General features: G+C 39.6%; 3 protein-coding genes across 4 annotated transcripts in view; 2 read left to right on the forward strand and 1 right to left on the reverse strand.

Annotated features, from left to right (window-relative positions):
- Positions 1-1,414: 1,414 nt before the first annotated feature.
- LOC115923717 lies at positions 1,415-7,150 on the reverse strand. The gene has a single exon (XM_030984976.1). The coding sequence runs from the start codon at positions 7,148-7,150 to the stop codon at positions 1,415-1,417; it is 5,736 nt and encodes a 1,911-aa protein (XP_030840836.1).
- Positions 7,151-9,032: 1,882 nt separating this feature from the next.
- Positions 9,033-27,696, forward strand: part of LOC580881 (meteorin-like protein) — a 39,792-nt gene continuing 21,128 nt past the window's right edge. The window contains exons 1-2 of the mRNA XM_780911.4: positions 9,033-9,768; positions 17,095-17,561. Coding sequence (XP_786004.2) covers positions 9,575-9,768; positions 17,095-17,561 — 661 coding nt within the window. The 5' untranslated portion in view covers positions 9,033-9,574. The remainder of the gene's footprint in view (positions 9,769-17,094; positions 17,562-27,696) is intronic.
- LOC105445999 (vicilin-like seed storage protein At2g18540) lies at positions 20,557-26,047 on the forward strand. 2 transcript variants are annotated; one of them, XM_011682262.2, is made up of 5 exons: positions 20,557-20,859; positions 22,117-22,187; positions 22,508-22,915; positions 24,206-24,559; positions 25,770-26,047. In XM_011682262.2, the coding sequence occupies exons 1-5, from the start codon at positions 20,833-20,835 to the stop codon at positions 25,885-25,887; spliced, it is 978 nt and encodes a 325-aa protein (XP_011680564.2). In that variant the 5' UTR covers positions 20,557-20,832; the 3' UTR covers positions 25,888-26,047. The 2 variants fall into 2 exon arrangements, with proteins under 2 accessions (XP_011680564.2, XP_030839976.1); XM_030984116.1 differs by lacking the exon at positions 20,557-20,859 and adding an exon at positions 20,887-21,092.

The raw sequence follows: 27,696 nt of genomic DNA on the forward strand, positions 1-27,696 counted from the left end.
AAACTGGATTAAATATCTATGTGAACACACCCTGCATTGAAACTATGCAGTAAACTATTAAACAGTACACACAAGCAAACGTACATGAGTGTGAACAGGGCCGCATTTAGATGCGGTTCGTCACTTAAGTTCCTGTGCTAAATAACTAACAAAGAAAATTGTTTCTTTCCCAAACACTTAGTTTTGCTCTAAATTCGACATGAACTATATATATAATAAACAAGTTATCATCTACATAGTAGCAGAATCTTTGCTACTTTAAAACACTTAAATGTACTGTAACTTCTGCTGACAAAGACAAAGAACTCGGCTTTCTACACTATACATTATACACACTCATCTCTTTGTCTACTCCTAAAAGCTAGGTACAACATCTAACATCATCTTTACGAAACTCCTATAAAATTCTACCAAACTCAACTGAGATTATATTAAGATACATCCTAGCATTCTAGTATATATCAAATAACATATATAGAAATAGATATCGTATTCTTACCGAATTGGGCCTGTAGTTTGTTCCACAAAATAACTAAAAACTTTCTGCTGCAATGTTATGTAACTCGGACCTTACTGCATCACTTCGACATTCAGAATGACTGGGCTTTGCTTCTCCCAGAACATAGGTGGAGAAGAACAAAGAACTTCCTGTCTCTGTGACTCATAGTATAATCTTAAAGTAAACAGTAGCCCCCAAGATATGCTGGTAGGCATATTAAGACACTGGTAGTCTCATAATAAGACTCTTCAAACTATATAAGAAATGCACATTTCTTCACTACATCCTGATGTAGTGACATGGCTCCTTTAAATGTTAGTAACATTTACTAAAATAACTTTTAATATCCAAATCTAAGACTACGCTAAAACATAGATAGACATACTGCACTACTATTACTACCAAGGAACAACATTAACCTCTAACGATCTTTCATGTAACATTCATGAACATTAAGAGAAATCAACTTTACCCATCAATGCTCCAAATACTGCTTGATTGGTAAACAATCACAATTAGTGTAATACACAAAGTTAAACATACATGTATATAAAGTATACTTAATCAACTCCTTCTGTTGATAACCACATGACTACATAATCATATGTAAATGAGTAAAAATATTAAATGAAGACACTCCTGACATCAGAAATATATTTTACAACAATAAGATAAAGGCTCCTTGAGGGGGAATCCCAACTGTCTTCTGCATGATAATGACAAAACTTGTTTGCAAATATAGGATAAAACAACAAGAAACGTAAAGGTCATGAAACTAAGATAAAGGTAGAAATCTAGAAAGAGGGAATGAATGAGAAAGTGAGAAAGTGATTGAGAAAGAAAGAGAAATGGAAAGAAAAAGACAGGTCACGATTAGTTTTACATCTCTGTTATTAACAACAGAACTAATTATTCCTAAGACTCTACCGGCAGTAGTAACACGAGTTTGTGGACGGGTCTATCAAGGTAACAAGGTTTCTTCAGACGTTTACCATTACTGTCCAGAGCTCCATCAGCCATGAGGAGCTTTACCTTTCTAACGCGTCCGTCTTGACTAGGAAAAACTTCTGCTACCCTTGCCAGAGGCCACTGGAGGCGAACATCTTCAGTCTCCTTCGCGATGACTACATCGCCGGTGGCCAAGTCTCTCTGCGTTCGCGTCCACTTCTGGCGGGGCTGTAACTGCTGGAGGTACTCTCGGCGCCAGCGTAGCCAGAATTCATTGGCTAGATACTGCACACGTCGCCACCACTTTCTAGAGTACTTGTCTTCGCCCTGGAAGTTTCCAGGTGGTGGTAAGATTACTTTCGGCTTCATTGTCAGAAGATGGAGTGGGCACAGAGGTTCTGGTGCTTCGGCGTCACTCAGGTTATTAGTGGTGAGAGGTCGAGAGTTGACGATACATTCTGCCTCTGTCATAAAAGTTCGAAAAGATTCGTCGTCAAGCTGGCTGCCTGCCTTAGCAAGTAAGGTGTCCAAGGCCCTTCTCACCGTCTGAATCTGCCTCTCCCAGACACCGCCCATGTGCGAGGAATGTGGAACGTTGAATTTGAATGGTATCCACTCAACACCATTCTCTAGAAGGTATTCTTGCACATGCTTCTGGTCCATTTCTTGTAGAGCTTGTTTCAACTCGTTTCTGGCCCCAATGAATGTTGTGCCTTGATCTGAACGGAGCTGTCGAACAGTTCCTCTTCGATTCATGAACCTCCTCAAGGCATTGATGAAGGAAGAGCTGGAAAGGCTGTTCGCAGTCTCAAGATGGATGCTTCTGGAAGACATACATGTGAAAAGGACACCATACCTCTTCACCTCGCTTCTCTTTTCCTTTAAAAGGAATGGACCGAAGTAGTCGACTGCACAGTAGGTAAAGGGGGCAGAAGGTTCAACTCTCTCCCTCGGTAGCTCCGACATCTTCTGCTGCAGGAGAGGCCCTCGTAGTTTTCTGCATGTTACACACTGTGAGATGAACTGTGAAACTGCAGAGGAACCTCCTATCACCCAGTAACCTCTTTGGCGAAGCTCGTTGTGGGTTAAGCCACGGCCCATGTGATTGACTCTACTGTGGCAATCATCGATCAGCAGTCTGGTAACATGGCATTTTCGGGGCAGGATGATTGGGTGTCTGATCTCTCTGGAAATATTTGCCCTGTCTATACGGCCACCAACTCTGATAATTCCATCTTCGTCGAGAAAAGGATCAAGTCTATAGAGACAGCTCGTCTTCTTGAGTTCAGCATTCCTGACCCTGGTTGCTTGTCTGTCGGTGACCTCTCCTGTAGCTTCCAGATTCCTCAGAGCCTGCATTTCCTCCAGGAAATGTTCTGCTTGTACACTTTTAAGGATCACCCTTTCAGCACTCTGCAGTTCGCCTAGAGAAAGCGACTCCTTGAAGGACGGCCTTTCAGCATCTGGAGATGAGCTCGAGATTTTCACAGCCTTGCTCTGCAGCTTGCCTTTGAGTTGAATACATCTGGCTACTGCCTTCTTTGCCCTGTGCCAGTTGGAAAAGCTATCCAGACGGCTAGTTTCGAAGTGACTTTCCTTCTCATCTCTTGCTCCTGTTTTAAGGGCAGTAGCACGCTTTAACTCTGGATCGCTTTCTTCCAGCTGGACGGGCGGCCTTGTAGGGTTGACTTCAAATATACCATCCGTCCAGAGAAATTCTGGTCCTCTCAGCCAACGGCTGTCTTGGGTAAGCTGCTTAGCAGACAATCCTCTTGAAGCGTCGTCTGCTGGATTCTCGGATGTGTCTACGTAGCGCCACATATCAGGATCTGTCAGGTCTCGGATCATCTGAATCCTGTTGGCTACATAGACATGGAATCTTCTGGCTTCATTCTGTATGTAACCCAGGACTACTTTGCTGTCAGTCCAGAAGAATTCCTTGAAGCTGTCATACTTGAGCTCCTGGTTCAGAAATCCACTCATTCTGGCTGATACTGTAGCTGCAGTTAGCTCGAGCCTTGGTATGCTGACCTGCTTCAGCGGGGTTACTCGGGACTTCCCGATAACAAAGGAACAGTGGACCTTGTCTTGGGTGTTGACAAGTCGGATGTAGGAACACTGTCCATATCCCTCTTGGCTTGCATCCGAAAAGTGGTGAAGCTCCACTGCCTTGACTTCACCAAAATCACGTGGCTTGTAACATCTGGGTATCTGGAGGTTCTCAAACTCAAGCACCTCCTGCAGCCATCTTTCCCAGCGTGGACGGAGATCTTCTGGTATTGGACTGTCCCAGTCCAATTTGCTTCGGCAGAGCTCTTGCAGGATTTGCTTTCCTCTCAACATAACGGGGCTAAGGAAGCCACAAGGATCGTAGAATGAACTCACTGTTGAGAGAACTCCTCGTCTGGTGAAAGGCCGTTCTTTGAGCTCTATCTTGAAGTTGAAGACGTCATTCTTGATGCACCAAACGACTCCGAGAACTCGTTCTAGAGTCGATGGACTTCGAGCTAACCCAAGCTCCTTTTTGTCCGTAAGCCCTTCCTTCTTGGTGAAACTCTCTTGCACTTCCCTTTCATTGGATACAATCTTATGCAGTGTTAGACCTGCTTTTGCACAGATCGCCTGACTGTTCTTGAGAAGCTGGATCGCCGATGCAACATCTGGCTCGGATCTCAAGCCGTCATCAACATAGAAATCTGTCCTGATGTAGTTAGCTGCTGGCGCTCCATATTCTTCTTCTCCGTCATCTGCAGCTCTTCTCAAACCGAACGTAGCTACTCCTGGTGAACTAGCTGCACCAAACAAGTGTACCTTCATGCGGTATTCCACAACAGCATTCTCGGGGTTTCCATCTTCCCACCACAGGAATCTCAACAGGTCTCTGTCTTCTGCTGCTGCGTAGAACTGATGGAACATACTTTTCACATCAGCGGCTACAGCTACTGCTTCCTTACGGAACCTGCAAAGCACTCCCAGGAGGCTGTTCATGGTGTTTGGACCTTGAAGTAGCATGTCATTAAGGGACACACCTTGATAAGTAGCAGAGCAATCAAAGACCACTCTGATCTTGTTGGGCTTTCTAGGGTGATACACGCCAGTATGAGGAATGTAATTAACCCGATCCTGTATCTGAAGACGGTCAGCTGGCACTCTCTCTGCATAATTCTGGATGACGTCATCCATGAATGCTCTGTAGTCTTCGCAAAATTTGGGGTTCTTCCGCAACCTTCCAGACAGCTGCTTCCATCTCTTCATAGCAAGTGGCTTGTTAAAGGGAAGATTTGGCTTTGCAGACTTCAGAGGTAGCGGCATCTCATAGTGGCCGTCGTCACGTCTGCGGATACCACTCTCCAGGATCTCCATGAATCTCGTCTCCTCCACGGAGTAAGGCTCACCATTAGCACCCGAGTCCTTGAAGTCCTGTTCCAGAATCTGTATGATTTTCTCAGTGTCCAGGATCTCCTTGGCCTTACTCGCATAGGCAAACTTTGGATGCCTCTCAATTGCAGATATCCTATTGCAGATCAGGACTCCATCATCCTGTACTGACGTCTGGCATACCTTGCCAACTACTCCCCATCCAAGTGCTGTCTTCATGGCATACGGGTCATCTTCTCCTCCTGCTATCACCTCTCGAGGGCGGATGGCTCGGGAACAGTTATTTCCAATTAAGAGCGATACCTTGACGCTTCTGTTGTATGGCATCAACTCATGAGCAACTGGCTCAAGATGAGGCCACTCCTTCAGGACTTCAATCTTGGGGATCTGGGATCTGCTAGCAGGAACAGAATCTCTAGAGAAGCACGGGGGTAGGTCGATCTCATTCTCCCTATTGAAGTCGAGCACCTGCAAACCGTTCACCTTCATGCTCTTGACATTGGCCGTTGCGTGCATGGTGGTGAGTCGGAGGGTGGTACTAGTTCCCTGTACTCCTAACTGTTCACACAGTTCGTCCGAAACGAAGCCTACATTACTCTGATCATCTAGGATGGCGTAATGGAGGAACTCCCGGGAAGGCTCGTCCTTGCATCTCACCCAGACTGGCACGATCATGCAGTGCTCCTGGCCATCTTGATCTGGAAGAGAGCATACGTTGGTGCACTTGGATGAGCCTTCCTCGTGTGGCCTTCTCTGGTTATTCCTTGGTCTATGCAGACAGGCAAGGTGGCGCCCTTCACATACCTTGCAGACCTTTCTCTGAGTGCAGTCCTTGACCTGGTGACTGTCAGCAACGCCGCAACCCATACACAAGTTCTTTTGAAAGAAGAAACCCTTCCTTTCATGTAACAATTTCTTTGTAAATTCGTGACAGTCATCCAAGTGATGCTCTCTCCCACAGTACGGACATGAGGAATACTCTCCCACGTTTGTCTTTGAAGATACATTTGTTGCAAAGGTCTTCCCTCTCGGCTGGTTGCGATTGCTGCGGTCCCCTTCGTACCGCCTTGGTCGTGCCTCACCACTTCGATTGCTGCGGTCACCTTCGTACTGCCTTGGTCGTGCCTCACCACTTCGCAGACCCTCTAGCTCAGGGATGTTGGCCTTGTTGGCGGCTCTGCTGACAAACTCGGCAAAGACTTCAAATGGAGGGTAGTTCCCAAGACCCCTTGTCTGCCATTTATTTACCTCATCCCGCCATGACCTTTCTAGATGTAGGGGCAGTTTGTTCAACATCTTTATGTTTTCTTGAGGATAGTCCAATATCCCCAAGGATGACTCCGTTGACTTAGCCGATACCACCTGCTCTAGAAAGTCTGAGAATTGACGGAGTCCTCCAGGATCCTTGTCGAAGATACGTGGCCAGCTGCTCAGCTTCTTCGAAAATGCTGTACTGATAATACTGCCACTGCCGTATCTTTTTTGTAACAGTTCTGTGGCTTGGAAATATGCCTCGTCTGTGCCCAGCAAGATGTAGTGCTCTACGACCTTCTTTGGCTCTCCTGCTACGTAGCTATTCAAGTAGCTCAGCTTGGTAGCTCCGTCGAGGGGTTTGGAGTCCACCAAGTTTGAAAAGGCATTTTTCCATAGCCTGTACCGTAAAGGATCGCCACTGAATACCGGTATCTCTAACTTTGGAAGTTGACTAGCAACAGCAAGTCTCTGTGTGGTCATGTTCTGTTGCATAATGGCCTTTGCCATATCAGTCATCGACTCTGCCATCTTTTCAAACCCTGTCTGGTTAGAGGTGCTGTCAAGAGGAGGAGTTGCTGTGCCAATTGCCACGTCTTGCTGAGATTCGAAGAATCTGTGGACGGAATCCCCTGGCTGTTCCTGTGGCAATGTAATATGTTCGATGGCAGCTTCAGAGCCATCACTCTCTTCCTCTCCTTCAAATTCCACTATTCTAGCAGCCACCTCCTTTCTCATCTTCAGCGTTCGTAGCTTTCGTTCCTCCATCTGGACTTTTACAGCATTCAGCCTGTCCTCCTGTCGTTGCTTTTGTTCCCCTATCTGGATTTTTACAGCATCCAGCCTGTTCTCCTGGTCCATGACAGCTAGTTCTGCTTGGAAGGCTTCTTTCAACCTCGCACTCTCACGAGACATCCGTGAGTTCGCGACACTTTCAGCCTTCATGGCTGCGTCGTCTTGTCCTGCTTCCACATCGATCTTTGTGAACTTAACACCGGCTAGACTCCTAGCCTTCGATCTGGAAGTCCTCTCTGTTGTCGTTTCACGTCGCAATGCAGGCTCTGATAAAGGCATGACTTCAGGCCTTTATAAACCTAGGTCTGCTTACAAGTTCATTAAACGGCTGCAAAAAGTCTTATTGCTGTTTGATTGTTATTCGAACTTCATTAATGTGGAACTTCGCTTGTTATTCGACTTCGAATAACAGACTTCGATTGTTATTGTGGCTGCCTTCATAAATCTTTATATGAAGGAGTTTCGTCTAACAATAAATCCAACTGTTGTTATTCACAAGGCACACCGATGAAAATTAACACTGGAAACAATTTGCTAAAGTCCAACCAACTTCTGTTTTATTCAGCAACTCGTAACTTCGCTTTCATATCTTCGGTACAACCTTCAGATAACAATCTGTAATGATAATAAACAAACAAACAAATAATGAATAAATGTTTCAGCATGTAAGCATATAAAAACCCTATAGCTAAATTAAAGATACTGATTACAACACATTAATATATGACACAAGATTAAAGTTAAACTGGATTAAATATCTATGTGAACACACCCTGCATTGAAACTATGCAGTAAACTATTAAACAGTACACACAAGCAAACGTACATGAGTGTGAACAGGGCCGCATTTAGATGCGGTTCGTCACTTAAGTTCCTGTGCTAAATAACTAACAAAGAAAATTGTTTCTTTCCCAAACACTTAGTTTTGCTCTAAATTCGACATGAACTATATATATAATAAACAAGTTATCATCTACATAGTAGCAGAATCTTTGCTACTTTAAAACACTTAAATGTACTGTAACTTCTGCTGACAAAGACAAAGAACTCGGCTTTCTACACTATACATTATACACACTCATCTCTTTGTCTACTCCTAAAAGCTAGGTACAACATCTAACATCATCTTTACGAAACTCCTATAAAATTCTACCAAACTCAACTGAGATTATATTAAGATACATCCTAGCATTCTAGTATATATCAAATAACATATATAGAAATAGATATCGTATTCTTACCGAATTGGGCCTGTAGTTTGTTCCACAAAATAACTAAAAACTTTCTGCTGCAATGTTATGTAACTCGGACCTTACTGCATCACTTCGACATTCAGAATGACTGGGCTTTGCTTCTCCCAGAACATAGGTGGAGAAGAACAAAGAACTTCCTGTCTCTGTGACTCATAGTATAATCTTAAAGTAAACAGTAGCCCCCAAGATATGCTGGTAGGCATATTAAGACACTGGTAGTCTCATAATAAGACTCTTCAAACTATATAAGAAATGCACATTTCTTCACTACATCCTGATGTAGTGACAATCATCATCATCATATTTCTTCTCTCTGCCTTTGGTTTCAATCAAGGACTGAAACAAGAGACATGTCGAATTCTAACAAATAATGATTACTCCCGATCAAACATGACTCTTCTCGGGATCAGCTTCACTGATGTTTTTGATGAAGATTAAAAAAAAAAAGGAGGCAGTGAAAGTTTGTAGTTTTACATCAACCAATCAAAAAATACATGTTAGCAAACATTCATCCAATGAAGATTATATACATTCTTCATAGAAGAGAGAGAGAGAGAGAGAGAGAGAGAGAGAGAGAGAGAGAGAGAGAGAGAGAGAGAGAGGGAGAGAGAGGGAGAGAGAGGGGGGGGGGGAGAAAGAAGCAACAAAACAATTTTTCCCTTCTTCTTCTGAAAACAAGATAAATTCAGCCTAACCTACAATATATGAGCTAAGGAACAATAGCATGTTGTGTTTAATTGATTAAAATTTAAACGAAACATACATATATAAACAGTGGTGGTATAAAATATCTAAACAAGTTCGAAGAGCATAAACATTATAAAACACAACGAAAGGACGCCGATAGCACTAAACAACAACAACAGCAACCTTTCTACCAGTATCGTCACGCACGCTCTGTGCGAAGCCAGTGCAACTTTGGCGTTCATTCCTCAACGGGGTTCGCATTGAAGGTGCACCACTCGCAAGTTGGGTTAATAATCTAGTCATTATTTTCCTCGATCCAACCTTTTAAAGTGATTAAAGAGTTCATCTGATACCGAAAGGACATAGAAGCATTGATTTTTGAACGGTTAGAGGAACATAAGCTGCTGAAGGACTAACATTTAAGGAGTAATTTAAGTATATTTCAAGGTGAGAAGTTCAGAGGAGTTGTTCCGAACCGCTACCACGGGTACCACGTACATTGTACCTCTACCAGTGGCCCATTCGCGGGCGTGGAACCGAGTCGGTCGTCTGGATCCACACAACGCGGTGCATACGAGTGACTCGCACAACTCGGCTCAGATTACAATCGTCTGGAACTACGTTTTCCGAAAGTTTTCAGGAATCTTCGAAGACGCTATTTTTAGTTTAGACTTCCCGTGTTTTGATTGTCAGGATTTGGACCTGTCACTGTTAGAACAACTGTTTTAAAATGGTGTCGGGATAAGGAAGGGATCAAAGAAAAATGTTGCATGACGTGAGACCTCGAGAAGACAATCGTCTTGGAGACGCTGCGAATGGAGGCTGTTGTACAATGGAGAATTGTAATGGGAAGTCGAGATGGATCATACAAAAACTATTGGCAATTGCCACAACATTGTTGCTGTTTTCATCTTCTGCCCATGGTCTAGAAAATGACTTGTGTAATTGGACTGGAAGGTTTGTAAAACTATTTTGATTATTCTCTTTTATATTTGACTAAATTAAAACTGATATTTTTGTGTTTAATACCTTAAATTTCAAATGTATTCATCCATTCTTTGAATGATACCAACTTACCAAAATGTTTGATTTTACGAAATTTAATCTATTATGATATTAAAACAAGAATATGAAATATTAATGAAATGGTTCTCTCAGTTGTGAAATACTGAAATTTATGAAAAGAATTCTGATTTTACTTCCTTGTAAAACTTTCTAGTAAATTTATTTTGTTTCATTTAAAAAACTGTAAATTTATACTGGATTCAGGGTATGACTTTTGTTTTTATTCAACATTGAAAAGCAAGGCAATGAAGTGATTTACAAATACTTTTGGCAAAATAATATCTAGAAAATGATAATTTAGTGTCCATTGTTTTGTATCTACATGTATTTTGTATTTCATACACTATTTATTGTTAACTTTATTTCTATTGATTCTCCATCTTCAACAACAGAACAAAGATGTTTTGAATGAAGCTGAATTATATGCATTTCAAGGGTTTGTTAAAGTAACTTTAACAAAGCGACCTTGTAATTAGCGGACATATTCGTTTGCATCTTGAAAATAATTACAAGAAAGTAGAAACCCTCTTTTATTAAATGATCGTCTGAGCCCCCAATTCACCCTGAACAGCTATCAAGGAGACTCTTGGGGGACAAACAAAACTCAAGATTCAAACTGATACAAAACATGAGATGATGATGAGACCTCCTTGAGTTTATACACTGCTAATAGTATTAGGATGATTAGGGTTTGGGGTTAAAGGGAAAAATCCTCTCACTCTGTTGGAAGCATTCTCATCTAGCTGCTTATCTAGAAAAATCCCCTTAATTTGGCCAGATCTGTTTACTTACCTTTGATATTTGTTGGACAACTGTCCCAAGATTATCTTTTAATTCCCTTTGAATGAGCAAAATAGGAAATTTTCAGCTAAGACTTTAAGAGGGGGTCGTAGAAGAGGAATAATTGCTTCCCTGGAGCTTCTGTTGTAGGATATATTCTTAATTTTAGACTAATTTGAATGCTGCTTTGTTACTCCAGCCGCAAATCAGATTAGAAGACAGTATAATGGTTTAGAATATTCAATTGTCATGGAAGGGGTCTTGAACACAGGTGCAGCTGCGCTATGAAAACGAGGGAGAAGTGAAAAGGGGCAGAGATTAATGAGCTATCGTTACAGTTACAATGTGGAATGCGTAGTTTTGAAACTTGTACTTGCTGGTAGTGGACTGGGGCTGTATCTTGTATGTCTTCTTGGCTAGAGAATTGTAATGATGAATTGAAGTTACTGAACTCTGGTACTGGTAGCTGGTGGAACAAGGATTCCGTGCTTGAAATCTCGGATCTGTTTCAATTCATTTCCAGGGGTGTACGAAGCCCATGACCAGTGATTCTATTAAAGATATTGTAACATAGTAAATGGCATACATGTATCAATGGTTCATGGTAAAGTTCAACAAAAGGAGCTCGTTTTTAAAACCTTTGTACACCCATTGAAATATCACATTGTTTGCTCTTAAATACTGTAGTATACTGCAAGTTTAAATGGTTTGTTTTCGCATGGCATATAAATGTAGGCTTGTGCTAACTTCCCAAGTTCTTTATTTCAAGCATTATCCGGTAGTGGATTAATTGTTATTTCACTTTGCTTTGTTAGTTCAGCTAAAGTTCAAGCGGATTTGTTTAGATGACTTAGAAAACAATGAGCACATATTGCTGCAGGTTGTACCTTAATATTACGTACATCAAACACTGACTGCGTGTGGATGCTAGAAAACTTTATACAGTGAAATCCGTTGGTTGTGTGCATGCATTGAATGTTAGCTGCCTGTCTGTTGTATGTATATTCTTTGCGCAAATCCGTTGTGAAGTTGAGTACAAAGACTGGGTAAGATAAACATCATTCTGGAGACATGCTGTAGGACTGCCCACAGGGTTTTAGAATCTCAATTGTGTCTCATTCGGTTCCTGAAAAGGTGTGTTTCCACTCAGAATTACCTGCGTTATCATTTGTCTACTGACGGCCAGAAGGGCGTTAACTCTCTACTGAGACGCACACCTTGAATGAGTCCCAATAAATGCCATTTTGGCTCTCTCTCGGCAAACAATATGAAGCTCTTTTTAGACTTTTTTGTCCATTGATGTGAGATCACTTCCACATTCCTCAAAATAAATGTTTTTTGATCATGTGACTATTATGCTCTTTGTGATCAATCTCACATAGGATACATGCCTCAGGCATATACTTATTAGTTTAGAGCACAATGTTGATTTTTTTTTTAATGGTTGCATGAAGAATTATTTATTACAAATTTGCTCACAGGGTTCAGTGTGTGCATAAATAGATATTAAACTCTGAAAATGAGGACATACTTTTAAACATTTGGTTTGCTATCAAGCTTTATCCATGACATTATTTACAGATATATTTGGGGCCTTTTACAGATAAAAAGTTGACAAGTACATGTAAATGTATTATCATATATAGATACTATACATGTGCATGTACTGTACAGTAAGTTACAATTATGTTTTCATCAGGATTTCATTAATCCCTAATTACTGTACCTATAATGTACATGTATAGCCATAGGCCTACACATGCTTTGTCTACAATGAGTGTAACAATAGACTTTTGCAAGTTCATGTGTGAACTGGTCTAAATTAACAATGTACTTACTTCCAGGGACACTTTGCTCATCCGTGTGTATTTGGGCACTATATGTCGGTAAATGTTTGGCATAGTTGTAATACATACTTGTAATAAATACCACCCAATAATTCAATATGTAGTTGAGAAAATATTGCTTCTGAAGAGTACTAATGTTAATATACGACCAGTCTGCTAGGTACAAAGATCAAAGTTCTTGTATGCGGATGATTGTATATGGGCCACTCTGTTTAAATACAGCACACATGGGCCTACATTGTACATGTACATGTGGAGCGGCATGCTGGGAGCTATGGCAGGCTGTGGCAAGGTGTGATAAAGGCCTACATGTACATATTGTACAAGATAGTCGTAGCATACTTATTACTAACTTTGTATGGCAAGCTAAATACTTTGAAAAGATGAGAGCTTTCACGTTGCAGAGACTGTCAGAATTAAATGATGACAAAGTGGTTCAATTATTCACACTTTCTGCAGTTTGTGTACTTTTAAAAGTACTGTCCTAAAAGATGAATTTTTTTTGTTTTACATTTGATTAAACAAGAAACATGTATAGGATAATTAAATATGAGAAATACATACAGTACTATGTAAAAATGAAGGAATATATGTTGCCTACACGTACATGTAGGACAACTTGTACATCTACATGTACTAACTAAAAGCAAATGTAGGACCTACAGGTACATGCATGAAGCAAGAGTTTTGATTACAAATATTGACTTTTATCTACATTAACATGTAGGTTTATGAGTAGCCTAGCAGTACCTCTGAACTGCCATTATCACTGTCAAAAAACACTTTAATATTAATTGTATGTTTTTCCATAGATTTGAAACTTTTTCCCAAAATAACTCTGAAACTTTGTATGGGAGCCCCTTCAAATCATCATTCCTCTCTAAATTCCAGCATCAAGAAAAATTACCTTGCGTCCCGTTTATGACAGAATCAATTTGAAAAGCTTCAAATATCACCTGGGGCTTTATTTCTAAAATGAACTTCTAAGAACCGAATACCCCCCCCCCCCTCAAAAAGAAAGAAAAAATCCATTTTTGCAGAGGAATTTGTTAGGAATACAAGTGCTTTTCACCTGTGACTGCGAACGTGTCTGTTATTATACATGTAGATGACCATTTGACCTTATAAAGCTTTTGAATAAACTACAGTGTGTCGTAATATAAAAGCAGAAAATGATATTGTCTGGAAGTCACAGAGGGCAATCATCCAACCAGATCGAAATGGAATCACTTAGAGCAACAATGTATATATTTCAACTATCTGTTAATACCATTCTTGGTTTAATATCTTCTTTTAAAATACCGGTAATGATTAAGACATAAATTTTAAAGCTAAGGGATTGCAGCATTTCATGTGTTGTCTCTGTTTCCAGTGAGATCTAGTGGTTATCACAGAGAACTTAATAACACTTGGGTGAGATCAGGGACCCTATACGGTCCAGGGTGAGATACATTGTAAACTTGTAATAATATTGACAATAAATGATTGGGTGAAGGAATTAAGATCTCATCTTGAACAGTTTTATTGATAAGAGAGTTCAAGAATGAAATTTATTATAATTAAATTTGTCCTGGAATCCTGGTTACAAATTTCTCTTTAACGATGTAGACCTGACTTGTTTTCCGAGTTCCAACTACATTTGTAAGTACAATACTACAGAACCACCAACTCAACATGTGTCTCTATTTTCGTTGTTTGTCTAGAGACTCAAAAATATGCTCCATTGAAAGGGGGTCTGCTCCCATTATGAGTTTCTGGTAAGCAGGAAACGGCATTTTCCTCTGCCTTTCATCAATAACTGAGATCCAGAGAAAAGAGTTTGTATTTTAATTGAGTGTTCGAACTTGACTTGACTGGGTTTGGTCAGGCGTGGGGGGTTTGAATGAGGGGCTGTTGTGCAGCTAGGAATTTCTGCGTCTATCTAGGGCTAATCAAGCGCTGTTGAATAAACACATTTTGAAAAATTAGGCATGAAAAATTTATTATATTTCGACAGTGAGGAAAAGTGGAAGATATATTATTATGTACACTAAAGTAGACCTAATGTGGTATACAGATATACATTGTACTTCCGTCTTCCATACAACTTGCAAGGATTTGATTATTCAGGTACATTTATGTTTAGATTTAGCTGACTTTCTACTAAATTGTATGTTTTTGAATTATAATTAAACCAACATCTCTGTTCTGAACTCATAGCCATCAATGTAAAGAGCCATCAGGTGTGGGTATAGACCAAATTCAGAATTTAGATGCATCTGTGTATATTGACTGAATGGGTAAATATAAAATATTCTTTATATGCTGGGTCTCTGTGCAAATTGAGAGATTTGAAGGGTCCAGAATGTCCCTTGTGTGCCAGGTCTGTTGTGTAAGTGCCCAGCCCTGGAGTACATGTACATAAATGTATCATAGAAATGATGAATTCTCCTCCTTTTTTCGCGGAAGGAACAATAATTTTGTTAAACCCAGACTCGACCCGTCCATAATAATCTGATGGGATGCAAATTTTGTCCTCATTTTCTTTTGGCTCTTCAGCTAGTCATGGTTGTTGAATTTCACCAGGCTCCAAGTCGCAACCAATAAGGGTCACCTGGGCAGACTGAGGGTGTACGAGGGTGCTTGCTCTCTACCCAAGCATCACCATATATATCACAGGCTTCAAGGGGAAATGATTTTGGTATATTAATGTAAACAGACAGGTATTTACATTTCTAGCTCCTCTATGCACCACTCCTGTTGTGACTGCTCTTTCAAACTGTTAAGCGTGGGTGAAGCTCAGTCTACCATAACTATTTAAGGAATGGCACTTCTCTGTTTTTGCCAAACGTATTTTTGCTTCTCCTTTTTTTAACCCAAACTTGTTTGTCATTCAACTCAGCTCAGAAAGCATGCAGATATGTATCTTATTGCCTCGTGTGTTCTGTTGGCCTCAGAAAGACATGTTGATGTACTTTACATGCATATTTTCCTAGCATTAGAAGCATGTGCACCTACATCTACCTAGTGATTTATCCCTATTTGAAAACTTGTAGTTAAGGTTTCTCCTATGACCTCTGATATTCTATACATATTTCATGTTTTGAAAATAAATATATAGTAAAAGGTCAATCATGAAGGGTCATATTTTTAAACAAATTGCTAATCCTATTCTTTATTTTGCAATAATATATCCAACTATATATCATATTTTATCTGTAAAAGTGACCCTACATATAAAGTTATAATGACCTCGTCAGGATACGATTATGTTTCAAACATACACTTTAAACCATCCTGAACAAAAAGGTTTTCAGAGAGGAAGGTTCTCAGAAAGCTACAAAGTGACACTCCATTCTTTGATTTGACTGAGGAAATAGACATGTTAGAGTCAAATCGTGCAGTAAACATCATTTGAAACCTATGGCACCTGTTGCTCAACTATTCCTTCTTCCAAAGGAGTTGTCTTTGGGACAAAAAGGTAATTGGTCAGCTAGTAGAATAGGGCTCAATCAGGGCAAATAGTAATGAAGTAGTGGACCAACCCCCTTTGCCAAAACTCCATTCAAAGCTCTGGGGTCTGTTGGACCAGCAGCCCTTTTTAGGATTCCTTTTTACAAATCCCAATTCTTTTGGCTGTAAATAAAATGCTTAAAGCTGTGTCAACTGCTCCTGTTGCGATGTTTGCTCTCTGCTTTTCATCCCCCACGAGCAACAGCTTGTGCACTGTAAATATGTCTCTTGGCCATTTATTCAGTTACGCAACAAGTGAGTTCGTAGACAATTAGCAGATTTCAAACTGTGCACCAGTAGGTCCCATTGTGCCGGTCGTTCAGGAACCCCTCCGATCCATTCAACAATCGCTTATAATTGCACGCTTTCACTGTTTGCTTGACTTTTGAATGCCATCCCACCAGCCTGCCACAAACAGGCAAGAAATGAATAGACGATTGGAGAAGGAAGGAGAGAATAATACTGATTTTTAGATTCGAACCCATTAGAGAGTTGACTTTTTTGTTTCATTTTGAAATGGTTTTGTCTCACTTTGAGCCTGCCTGAAGCAGTTGTCAATTAACAACATTTCTTCCTCGATTGAAGTGTAAAGCACACACTTCATTAAACGTTTTCTTGATAGATAACAATAAGGAGAGCATTTACTGCTTGGGTTTTGGGATAATCCTGTAGTGTGAATTTTGATGCCTTCTCAAAAGAAATACCCAACAAGATTTCATGGGTATTAAGCTCAGGGACCATGTACATGTACCTTTGAAAATCTTAGTTTAACACTTGAAGGGCTTGACTGTGACAAAAATCATTCTACAGTGTTATTGACTGTAAAATAAGATACAGTATGATTTTGTATATGTAAAATGAGTCAATTGTTATTTTCAATACATCTAATGTCAACTCTATTTGTAGTTCTGATTTTTTTAGTTACATGTATAAATATATGTGTAGTAGATTGAAGAGTTGTTCAGGATTGATGTTTTATTATTTTTTGTTCATTTCATATGAGTTATAATTATCATATAAAATTTGTACTTTCATCCACTCTTTTTAACACACATTTTCTTTTCTTTCCTTCTTCACTTTTGGTCTTTCTATACTGCAGTGGTCTGGAGATCGATGCGGGTGAGCGTTCAATACAACAACTCAACATAAACTGCCAAAGTGGGCATATCTCGTGGTCCTACCCGAGAAATGCCCTTCACATCACGTTCTCAAACGGGAAAAGCAAAGAGCACTTTCGCCTCTGTTTGAACATTAAAATCCGTGGTAACGGAGCGAACATTTACCGGGAGACGCCGGGAAAATTAATGCCGCTTCTGCTGGACGACAGGCCCGAGTTTGAAAGGAACACGTTCGGGAAGGAGGTGCATGTGCATGATATTTTAGAGAGAATTCAGTATGAAAGAACTTCGCCTAAAGAGGAGCACTGCTTTGCTGCCAAGGATGGAAAAGCAATAATTTACATTGAAGCAGCCCCAAATCCTCTTAGCATAAAATATGAAACAACAATTGACTATAGAATAGAAGAGTTACCGCTTTTCAGGAATCCTATCCACCATGTGAGAAAAGGTAAGAAGATGTCAACTTTACAAATTTCTGTTATGTTTAAATGAATTTTGTTTGTCTTTCTTGTCTTATATTTCAACCCACCCCCCCCCCCCCTCCCAAAAAGGAAAAGAAGAAATGAAGTAGCCCAACAAACAGAAAAATATCATGCATGTAATTTGATTGAATACAATTTAGTGCATGTTAAGTTGATGATAATTATTGAAACGAAACAGTACGTCAGTGGTTAATCCAGTGATAAAACTACATGTAAAAAAAAATTATATAAATTATCTTTGAAGGGGTCAACTTCTGTTGAAGTTCAAACTGTTGAAAGTTGCCTTGTGAGAGCAACCTGAATTGGTATAAATAATATGGTAGTGTGATCAATGCATTAGTTACATGTACCACTGCACTTTGATTCTCCAATTCATTTTTTGCATGTGTTCTCTATCACTATTATTTTCAACATGACGTTCCCACTAAAGTTTTGTTTCCATGCTCATTGGTACCCCGGTTGTTGAGTTAGAAGTAAGTATAAACATATGCAGATAGCGAGTTCCCACAACAGACAATACACATACTATGGGCAAATTTGGGATTTCAATTGTGGGAAAATAATCACGTTGAATAACACATATTTGAAAACAATTACGGGCAGTACCTGGTGGTGGCTTGTTTTGAGTAAGTTCATGTAGCAGTTCCCATACTCACACCTTCCCTATATTGATCTGAAAGGTTCACACATATTCTGAAATACATGTAGACAGATACTTTTTTCCCAGAATTACTAGACAGGTTGATTCAAAACACAGGTTGATTTAAAACACTCTTGAAGTTAGGGTCCTAAACTTTGCTGTTATGATGGGTGACACTTTTAACTATTAAAATGAATATACAATGTATCAGGCCTTTAAATATAAACTTTACTTTAGTGTACTGTAGTATCCACTGATTGAGATATATGTACATGTACAGTGTAGCTTTACATTTTGAATGACCAGAAAGACATCAGTTTTTAAATAACATTGTTGAACATTCTGTTCATGCAATTTAAACTCATAGCACATGGTACATGTTCATATATTTACAAGTAAATTCATAGCTTTTTAAAATCTTACGTTTAGTTTAGGATGTTATGTAAACTTTGAGCATAATGCAAACATACTTTTGGAACTGTAGCTACTTGTACATTTTCATAGGTCATAACAAATATATAGTAGTACATGTAATGTACATGTCAGTGGTAGCTACAACATGTACATGTACAGTACATGTAGCTCTTCAGAGATAAAGCTTCATGTAGATTGTAGGCCCTACATCTACTTGTATATTATGTAGGCCTACTCCTACCTCTGTAAATTTAGGGGCATTTAGACCATACCCATGAGGATCCTTTCCTTTGCACTGATATTGGAAACCCTAAACTACAAATATCTCCTGCCCTCACACTATACCCATATAAGGAATTCTAGTAAAAACCGTCTCCTCATTCGAGACTGATACTAGAGTCTAGAGAGAGAGTGAGAGTGAGAAAGAAAGTGAAAGAGAGATAGCTATAGAATGAATCTGGAGGAGAGGGGTGGGGTATTTTGTGGGGCAATGGAGGTCCTGTCAGTAGGCGCGTCCTCATTAGCTCGAGATTGCCAAATAGCCCGCTATTATTGATTTGGGAAATAATCCCGAAGTAACAAATCACGTCTTCATCAGCTCGAGAGTCGACCTCAAAACTTGAAACTCGACCTTGAAAAATTAGCTCGAGATATTTTGCTCAGCCTTAGCGCATAGGGCGAGTCTACGGTCTGGTGAGGACGCACAGGACAAATAGCTGGATATTTTGCCAAATAGTGGGATACTTTTGCAAACTATCCCAAGATATCTCGGGAGAACAATCCTGACCAAATATCCTGCTAATTGCTACTTTGGTCTGACGAAAATTAGCTGGATAGTTTGCGATCGGGATAGTTCAAATAGCTGGATATTGGGCAATCTCGAGATAATGAGGACAGGCCTAGTGATAATTGGTAGGAAATGATCACAAGTTCAGATCCTTTCTTTTTTCTCGACCTCGTGGTCCATTCCCAGGTAATCTTACACTCAGACTTTCCTTCGTCTGCCATTCCTTCAAAGGGTAGGCAGGATCATGTTTGTTCTGCCTCGAGTTGTAAAAGCAGAACCTGACCCCCCAAACGGCATCAAATATACCAAGTTGAACCTGACAGGGGTATGCACCTCGTCTGCAGGGAGATAGATAGGGAAAGAGAGAGAGAGAGAAAGGGGGGGGGTAGAAGGAATGGAATGAATGAGACAGACGGAAAAGGTGAACGAGTCTGTGCTGTGTCTTTATGCACTGTTTGAAGTGTTACAGGAACATAGGCAAAAATGCAAATTTTGGCCTGGAGAAGAATTTTAGCCAACTTTCTGGGAAAATACATGTGGGGGGATGTACTATAGAAGTAGAGATGATTTATGACTATTTATTTAGGTTTACTCAATGTGGCTCATAACTCATCACATTTGTCAGAAGGTATGAAATTACTTTGGAAACCGTGATACAGAGAACGAGAGAGAGAGAGAGAGAGAGGGGGGGGGGGGGGTGAAACAGACACAGAGAGAAAGAGAGAGGTGAAAAGAACTCCTGTGTAAAATATGAGGCCCCAGTAAATCTTGTTTTCTTTGGCAGGTTTAGACTCACAGAAGTATTCACACTGCCTTGAACCTAAGCTAAGCTGAAAGGGTGCCAGCTAGGAAGGTGCAATTTTGGCACAAAACTCTTTTGACCACATTATTATCACAGTCCTTTTGAGCTCCTCCAGTGTTCCTATACCCCACTCATGCACCCCGGGCCAGAGTGCTCTGAGAGCCGATAGAGACCCAGATAAGACACGCTTTACGGTTCCGATATGCAGATATGTGCGATTAGAAATCGACTGAATGCTTCGGTAGGAAGCTGGAGCATTGATAGAAAATGTTGGGATGATTTTGGGTACAGATAACCCTGTTCACCTCCCCGCACGACGATATTAGGCAATTTTCGCAAACTCATTGGGGAATTAGAATCTGCGGTTCGTGTGCAAAATCGAGAAGTTACTATAGTAACAGTTGGATGACCGCTGAGGCCCTAAAATCTAGAACGGGTTTTGGCCAAATCTATGTTCGTTCTCAATTGACAACCCAAGTGAATCAGCAGCCAATCAGAGAGCTCGTATAGCTGGCCCGGGAACTTTATTCGTCTAAAATTTCTATCGCAGACAATAACAACACTGAGCTGAGACTAACATTTTGAGATTAAAACATGAATTTCAAAGCAAGTGGATCTTCGGTGAGTTTCTTTTATCGATTGTTGTTTCTTAACTATACTATGGATATAACATGAATCGTTTTAAAATTGGATAATGAATTGTTGAAAGATGATAAAAGCCGTTTTGTGGCTTGGTCGAGACAAGTTGTGCTACTACTTCGTGCGGTAGTCCCGTCTGTACTGTATTGCGCAGGGCATTGCATTGCATTGCTAAGTTGTTGTGCATTAATTGCCAGTTTATCGTCTCTGTCTGAGTGAGTGTTCGCCTAGTCTTGATGGCTATAATATTAATAGCCTCTGATCGTGCAAAATTGCGGGCCTACTCTCCTTGAAATTGTGTCCTGAATTAAACATCCCTGAAAATGTGTTGTTTGCAAATGTTTTCCAGGCTACCCTAGATCTAGGCCTAGGCTAGCCTACTGCCTAGGGCCAGGGCTAGCCTAATAGTAATAAGACTAAAATAAAAGTTAGACCCTAACGTTAGGGCTAGGGTTTGTTTGGTTTTACCTCACAATAACTCAACTCAGAGTCAGAGTCAGACAGCTCACTCTCTCTCTCTCTCACTCAGTCTCACTCTCATTCTTGAAAGGATGTTTCTATCAAAAGATACAGCCCCTCAAAAACTGCAATATTCATAGCATTTTCAGAATGGACAGAAAAGTGGTTCACGCAGAGTTATAATTTCTGCTCAAAAGCTGCACAGCTAATGCACAGCACGATATGCAAAGCGTGAAGCAAGGGTATTTTCAAACTGTTGTAACAAATGATCCCTTGGGACTAGAGAAAAAATAAGTGCATGGGATTACAGCTGGCCCAACTTATCCCTCGGGGGGGGGGGGGGCGGTTCGTGAAATTGGTAAATCTCCGAGTTACCATGGAAACGATGTTTAAATCGCTGTTTTGAGCAAGATATTTTTAGAATTCCGGGGGTGGCCTCCTATGGGGAATATGGAGAAAAACCTGCCCTTTCATATGACACCACATTTATTGAGTTTCACCTTCAGGATCATTTGTTATAAAGGTTTGAATTTCAAATTTTTCATAAAATCATTGACCAAATCTGCTTGGTCGCGCAATGCATGTAGACCACATAGGGATGTGTGCAATCTCTATGGGAAAGATTTTAGCACACAACATCGGGTGCGCGATCAGACACCCTATTCTTAATCTTACCAGCGCATTCAAAATTATGACTTTGAACTAGATTCTAGACCTAGATAATTGTGGAAATTTTAATGTCAGAATGTTACAAATTACTTTCTCATCTTTTTGTTACAGGAGGTTGGCGAGGTGGTGCCTACCGTGCCAGTGAAAGCAGCAAAGGCAAAGCCCTCAAAATCTGTGAATCGGTATGTTTTCCATTACATGCATCATCTTAAATTATAGCTATAGATCCCTAGGCCTACATGTAAGAACAATATCATTATCATTGAATTTCAAATGTACATGCATGAATGGGTATGTGTTTTCGACTCAATATCCTTTGTACAATCATTTTCCACCTTTTTTGTCAAAAAATGATAACGTCCAAAATATAATGCATTCATGATATGATGTTTTTCATTATTACAAGATAGATACACATGTATAGGTCTAGTACCATTTGTGATGATTTCAGAATTCCATTTTATCTAAATCATTGTTTTGTTTTTCATTTCTTGTACTGCAGCATGTCCTGGGACAACAATAGTGTTAACGCACTAATAGGGGAGGTGACCCTAGCCAACCCCTTCCAGTTTCGTTATAAAACGAGCGATCGGGCCAGAGCATGGCAACAGGTGGCAGAGGGGATGGTCAAAAAGGGATACAAGGTCGACTGCAGGGCGGTGAGGGATAGGATCCACGTGTTAAAGGACAAGGTTAAGGCCAAGAACAATGTAGAGAGGGCAGCAAGTGGCATTGCAGTAGAGGAGACAGAGGAGGAGCTGGGCATTCGAGAGGCCGTTGAAAGGATGATGCAAGAGGAAGAGGATATAGAGTTGGCTCCAAAGGAGAGAGGGGACGAACAGAAGAAGAAGGCGGAAGGAGAAGAGCTGAGGAAGAGGGCCTGCGAGACAATGGGAGAAACAAGGAAGAGGTATTTTTCAGAAGATTTTTCAAATTTAACGAATTCTAGGTGTACTCCCTAACACCCCCTCTGCTCCCCTCTCAACACACATTTGATTTCATTTGATTTGATTTGATTTATTGGTTTCTGCATCTTTTTTCTTTTTTTCATCATCATCATCATCATCATCATCATGATACGAGGAGAGGTAGATCCTGTAATCCTCGGTCACTTCTTCAGGGTTGGTTATGTTCTAGAGGTTAACTCATTGCACATGCGCAGGTTTAGGACGGTTTTGATCATATCATTAACTTAATTCAAATCGCTCAGACCACCAGTGCTTATCCAGTCTCATCTTGAAGATATCAATGGAGTTTGAGTCAATTATTTCTTGAGGGAGACTATTCCAGTCGGACACCACTCTGTTGCTGAAAAAGCATTTCCTTATGTTTAGACGAGACCTTTCCTTGAAAATCTTTAGAGAGTGTCCTCGGGTTTGAGTATTCAGTGATAAGGTGAAGAAGTGACTTGGGTCCAGCTTTACTAAGCCCTTTAGTATTTTGAAAACTGTAATGGCATCGCCTCTCCGTCTCCTATAGTACAAGGAGTGTAGGTCTAAAATCTTTAGCCTGTCTGTGTAGGGAAGTTCATACATTTTCATGAACATAATATGGTTTGATACAATATTTTAAGTGTATATAATTTTATACAGATAATAAACGAAATTAAACAAATATATTGAATGCATAATTAACATACATTAGATGCAGGAGGGCTACAGAAATAAGCAAAGTAGCTAGACGTGCCCTCAGCCCTCAACTTAGATACAACAATAAAAATATAAATAAAAAAGAGTGTGACTTGCAGAGAAGAAAAGGAAAGAGAAGAGAAGGAGCGTTGGTAATAATACAATAAATCTCATACATCTGCTGATTGAATGCATAAAACCTACACCATTACATTACAAACTAACAAATATAACTCAACATGCATGAAAGGAAAACAAAATTACAAATGACTAAGTAAAAAGCCGTTATCATCGAATTTGTTATTATCTGACCAAAAAATTATTTTGTGTAGTGCCCTCTATACCAAACTCAATTATCCCTTTAATGTATTTTTAGTATTATGTAAACCAACATTCGTTAATGTTCTTCATGTACAACATGTAGATTGACTTTAAAACTCCTTTTTCTTTTATGTTTTATATTTCATGTTAGATACCGAGGTGAATGCAGTACCCGCACCACATCATGCAGGCTCTTGAATATCTTACACGCTTGACACTTTTTCTCTTCTTTTTTAAATATTGCATTTTAGACACCAAGACGAAGCCGGCACCAGTACCACTCCAAAAAGGCAGCGCAACAAAGGGCGAGATACTCTTGCTTTTCTAGACAGAAAGATGGAGTTGGAGCAGGAGATGAAGAGGGAGGATTTGGAGAAGAGAAGAGAGGAACAGGAGAGACAGCGAGCTGAAGAGATGGAGAGGAGACGAGAGGAAGAAGAAAGACGGGGAGCTGAAGAAGCAATCAGACAGCGTCGGTTTGAACTGATGCAGCAACAGATGCTGCAGCAACATCAACAAGCTCTTCAGCAACAACAACAACAGCAACAGCATAATCAACAAATGCAAACGATGATGATGGCCCTCATTAAATCTTTAGAAAAGAAGTAAAGAACAATATCTTTTTTTTCATCATTCATTTCAAGTGAAATATTTTTGAGTGACCAACAGTGAACATTTTACTTTGACATAATTTTTTACCAATCTGTCTTTTCAGCTATACAGTGCGTCCCAGAAAAAACGAAACCGAGAAGTATCGATGTTTTATCATAACCTTATCACAACCATAATTAATGAACGATACATATTTGGAAAGCTTAGAGTCTCCTCTTTCAGTTGATGCTACCCACGTGATGCATATTTCACGCATGAGTGATTAAAAGCAATTTGAAGGAAGGAAACCAAAAAGAGATTTGGCGGGCGGTATCTGAATTTCAAAGAAAAATTCATATTTCTAGAAAGTTGAGTTTCTGCCCTTTCATATGATACCTCAATCAAGAAAAATGAGCCAGGAATACCAAAGTTCTGCTTGTTTAAAGTAGCCCTTACATTTTCATAATTTTAACAAACGAATTCGTTTTCACTGGGTGCCTGTCGTAGCAAAAAGCAGATTTGACAAAAGACTTAACTCCGTTTCGTTGACAATCAGCCATGCATGAAGACTCTCATCTACGGCTGATTGTCAACGAAACGGAGTTAAGTCTTTTTGTCAATTTTGCTTGTTGCTACTGCAGGCAGCCAGTAAAAACGAATTCGTTTAATAAAATTATGGAAATGCAAGCACTACTTTAAACAAACAGAACTTTGTCATTCCTCGCTCATTTTTCCTGATTGAGGTGTCATATGAAAGGGCAGAAACTCAACTTTCTAGAAATGTGAATTTTTCTTTGAAATTCAGATACCGCCCGCCAAATGTCTTTTTGGTTTCCTTCCTTCAAATTGCTTTTAATCACTCATGCGTGAAATATGCATCACGTGAGTAGCATCACATGAAAGAGGAGACTCTAAGCTTTCCAAATATGTATCATTCATTAATTATAGTTGTGATTAAGTTATGATAGAACATCGATACCTCTCGGTTTCGTTTTTTCTGGGACGCACTGTATAGTCCTATTTTAACGCCTGCAGGACTTCAACTATTGACTTTGGCAGTTTTGCTAAGTCTGTGTGTATTAAGTTATATGGTCTTCCTAAGAGTTACCCATCTGCCATTATGATATGTATATGCCAAAGATACATTGTGTTAACTTGTATATATATGCAATTCAACAACATCTTGCCTTTTTTTATGTGTGCGACTTCCTTTTTCCTCCTTAGTTTCAATGTACTTGGTGCTATCACATCCTTTCAATGGCCTCTCGAATGCCCAGCTCCTCCTCTGTCTCCTCTACTGCAATGCCACTTGCTGCCTTCTCTGCATTGTTCTTGGCCTTAACCTGGTCCTTTAAAATGTGGATCCTGTCCCTCACTGCCCTGCAGTCGACCTTGTATCCCTTCCTTATCATCCCCTCTGCCACCTGTTGCCATGCTCTGGCCCGATCGCTCGTCTTATATCTGAATTGGAAGGGGTTGGCTAGGACCATCTCCCCTATTAATGTGTTTATGCTATTGTTGTCCCAGGACATGCTGCAGTAGAAGAAATGAAATCAAGATATTTCTCCTTGGTCTTTAGTAGGTGACTTTGACCATGTTTACTTGTGTAGTGCATATGTTATGTTTTCACAATGCCAACTTGTGTTAATTTGATGAAGGTGTTGTGGCAAGTATGTCGTTGAACTTGATACGTTTACATGTGTAGCCTTCAGAGTAACTTGTTGACATAGTTTTGTTTAAGTAGCTACGCGAAGAAAATCTCATTTTGGAAATTATGCATCACTAGAGAGCTAGCGGATTATATATCATTATTAGACAAGTTGAGATCCAAGTAAACCAGATCTTACAGAAATCATCTCAGGATCAATACTAATTAATATTATTTTCACAGGTACTTCAAATTCTTCAATAGATCTTTGGTGTATTGTACATGTGTTTTCATAATATAACTGGTACATGTAAGATGTAACTTATCAGTTGAAAGTTCAGGTTTTCAGCTTATTTCATGTTTGAGTTTGAGTTTGAGTTTGAGTTTGAGTTTGAGTTTATTATTTAGAAATATTCCTTACTTAATATAGAATCTACATGGAAGTCAAATGTGTGTCGACTTCCGTATCAATACCAAACATACAGTAAATGTATCTAACTTTATGGGTAATTTCATTTAAATGAAATAGGTGATATAGGCTAGAGTGGATTCGTGGATTGCACTGTAGTTTTATTATTACTTCATATTTTCTACTCATTGATGTATTCAGTACCAATCGTAACACAGGTTAATAAAGCTAATGGTGCATATTTTGATAACAAATCTTTTACACAAGTTCTATTGAAATAGGTGATACAGGGTGGAATAGATTACTATTAATACAATTAGTAGTTTGTGTCTACTCATTGTTGTTTACCCTTTCTTTATAATGTGATCTTTTTAATGCAGAGTTTGATTATTGAGCACATTAAGTGACACAGGTAAATCATATCAGGCTAATAGTGGAAAGAAAGTGGCATTTTATGTAGTTGTGGTATTTTATTTATTATGTATATATTATGTATATATACTTAAATATATTTATATATATATGTGTGTTCATTTTATTGAGAAATAAAAATTTAAAAGTACTTGATTTTAATTTGTTTTCTTATCACAGGTGTTTGTATGTTTTCAAAAAATCTTAACTTGTTTGAACGCAGGTTGTCGATAAAGAAAATGATCTAAATACAATGTTAGTTGCAGCAGTCCAAACTAATGAAGCTGGACAAATTGAAGGCGAGGAGGGGGTGGGGTCGTCCCACCAAAGGGGGCTTATTTTTCTTTCAAAAATGTTCACGTTTGTACCTTGATCGTGGCATTTATGCTTAATAATTTCAAGAGTATGAGTAATGTGGTACAGTGTGTGTGTCTCATTATGTGTATGTGTTGGGGGAGAGAGAATGGATGACTAGTCTCTGCCCAACCCTTTGGATTTGCAAATGATATGTGCAAACAATATGAATTTTCAAAGTAAAGTACCGAATATCTATACCAGAACTGGATAGAAAAAATACACTTACAGAACTGTACATAAATACAGTTACACACTCCACAACACACCACATTCTTTCATCTTTCAGTACTGTTTCTTTCTTCTCTTTTCTCTCCTTTTTTTCTTCT

The sequence above is a fragment of the Strongylocentrotus purpuratus genome, unplaced genomic scaffold (genome assembly GCF_000002235.5).
Source record: "Strongylocentrotus purpuratus isolate Spur 01 unplaced genomic scaffold, Spur_5.0 spur5_scaffold_14, whole genome shotgun sequence".
Classification (NCBI taxonomy): domain Eukaryota; kingdom Metazoa; phylum Echinodermata; class Echinoidea; order Camarodonta; family Strongylocentrotidae; genus Strongylocentrotus; species Strongylocentrotus purpuratus.

Coding starts and splice junctions, on each gene's coding strand:
- LOC115923717 (XM_030984976.1), bottom strand. CDS start 7,150: ATGCCTTTATCAGAGCCTGCATTGCGACGTGAAACGACAACAGAGAGG.
- LOC105445999 (XM_011682262.2), top strand. CDS start 20,833: ATGAATTTCAAAGCAAGTGGATCTTCG. Junction 20,860..22,116: donor TCAAAGCAAGTGGATCTTCG/GTGAGTTTCTTT, acceptor TTTTTGTTACAG/GAGGTTGGCGAGGTGGTGCC. Junction 24,560..25,769: donor ATTAAATCTTTAGAAAAGAA/GTAAAGAACAAT, acceptor TTTCCTCCTTAG/TTTCAATGTACTTGGTGCTA.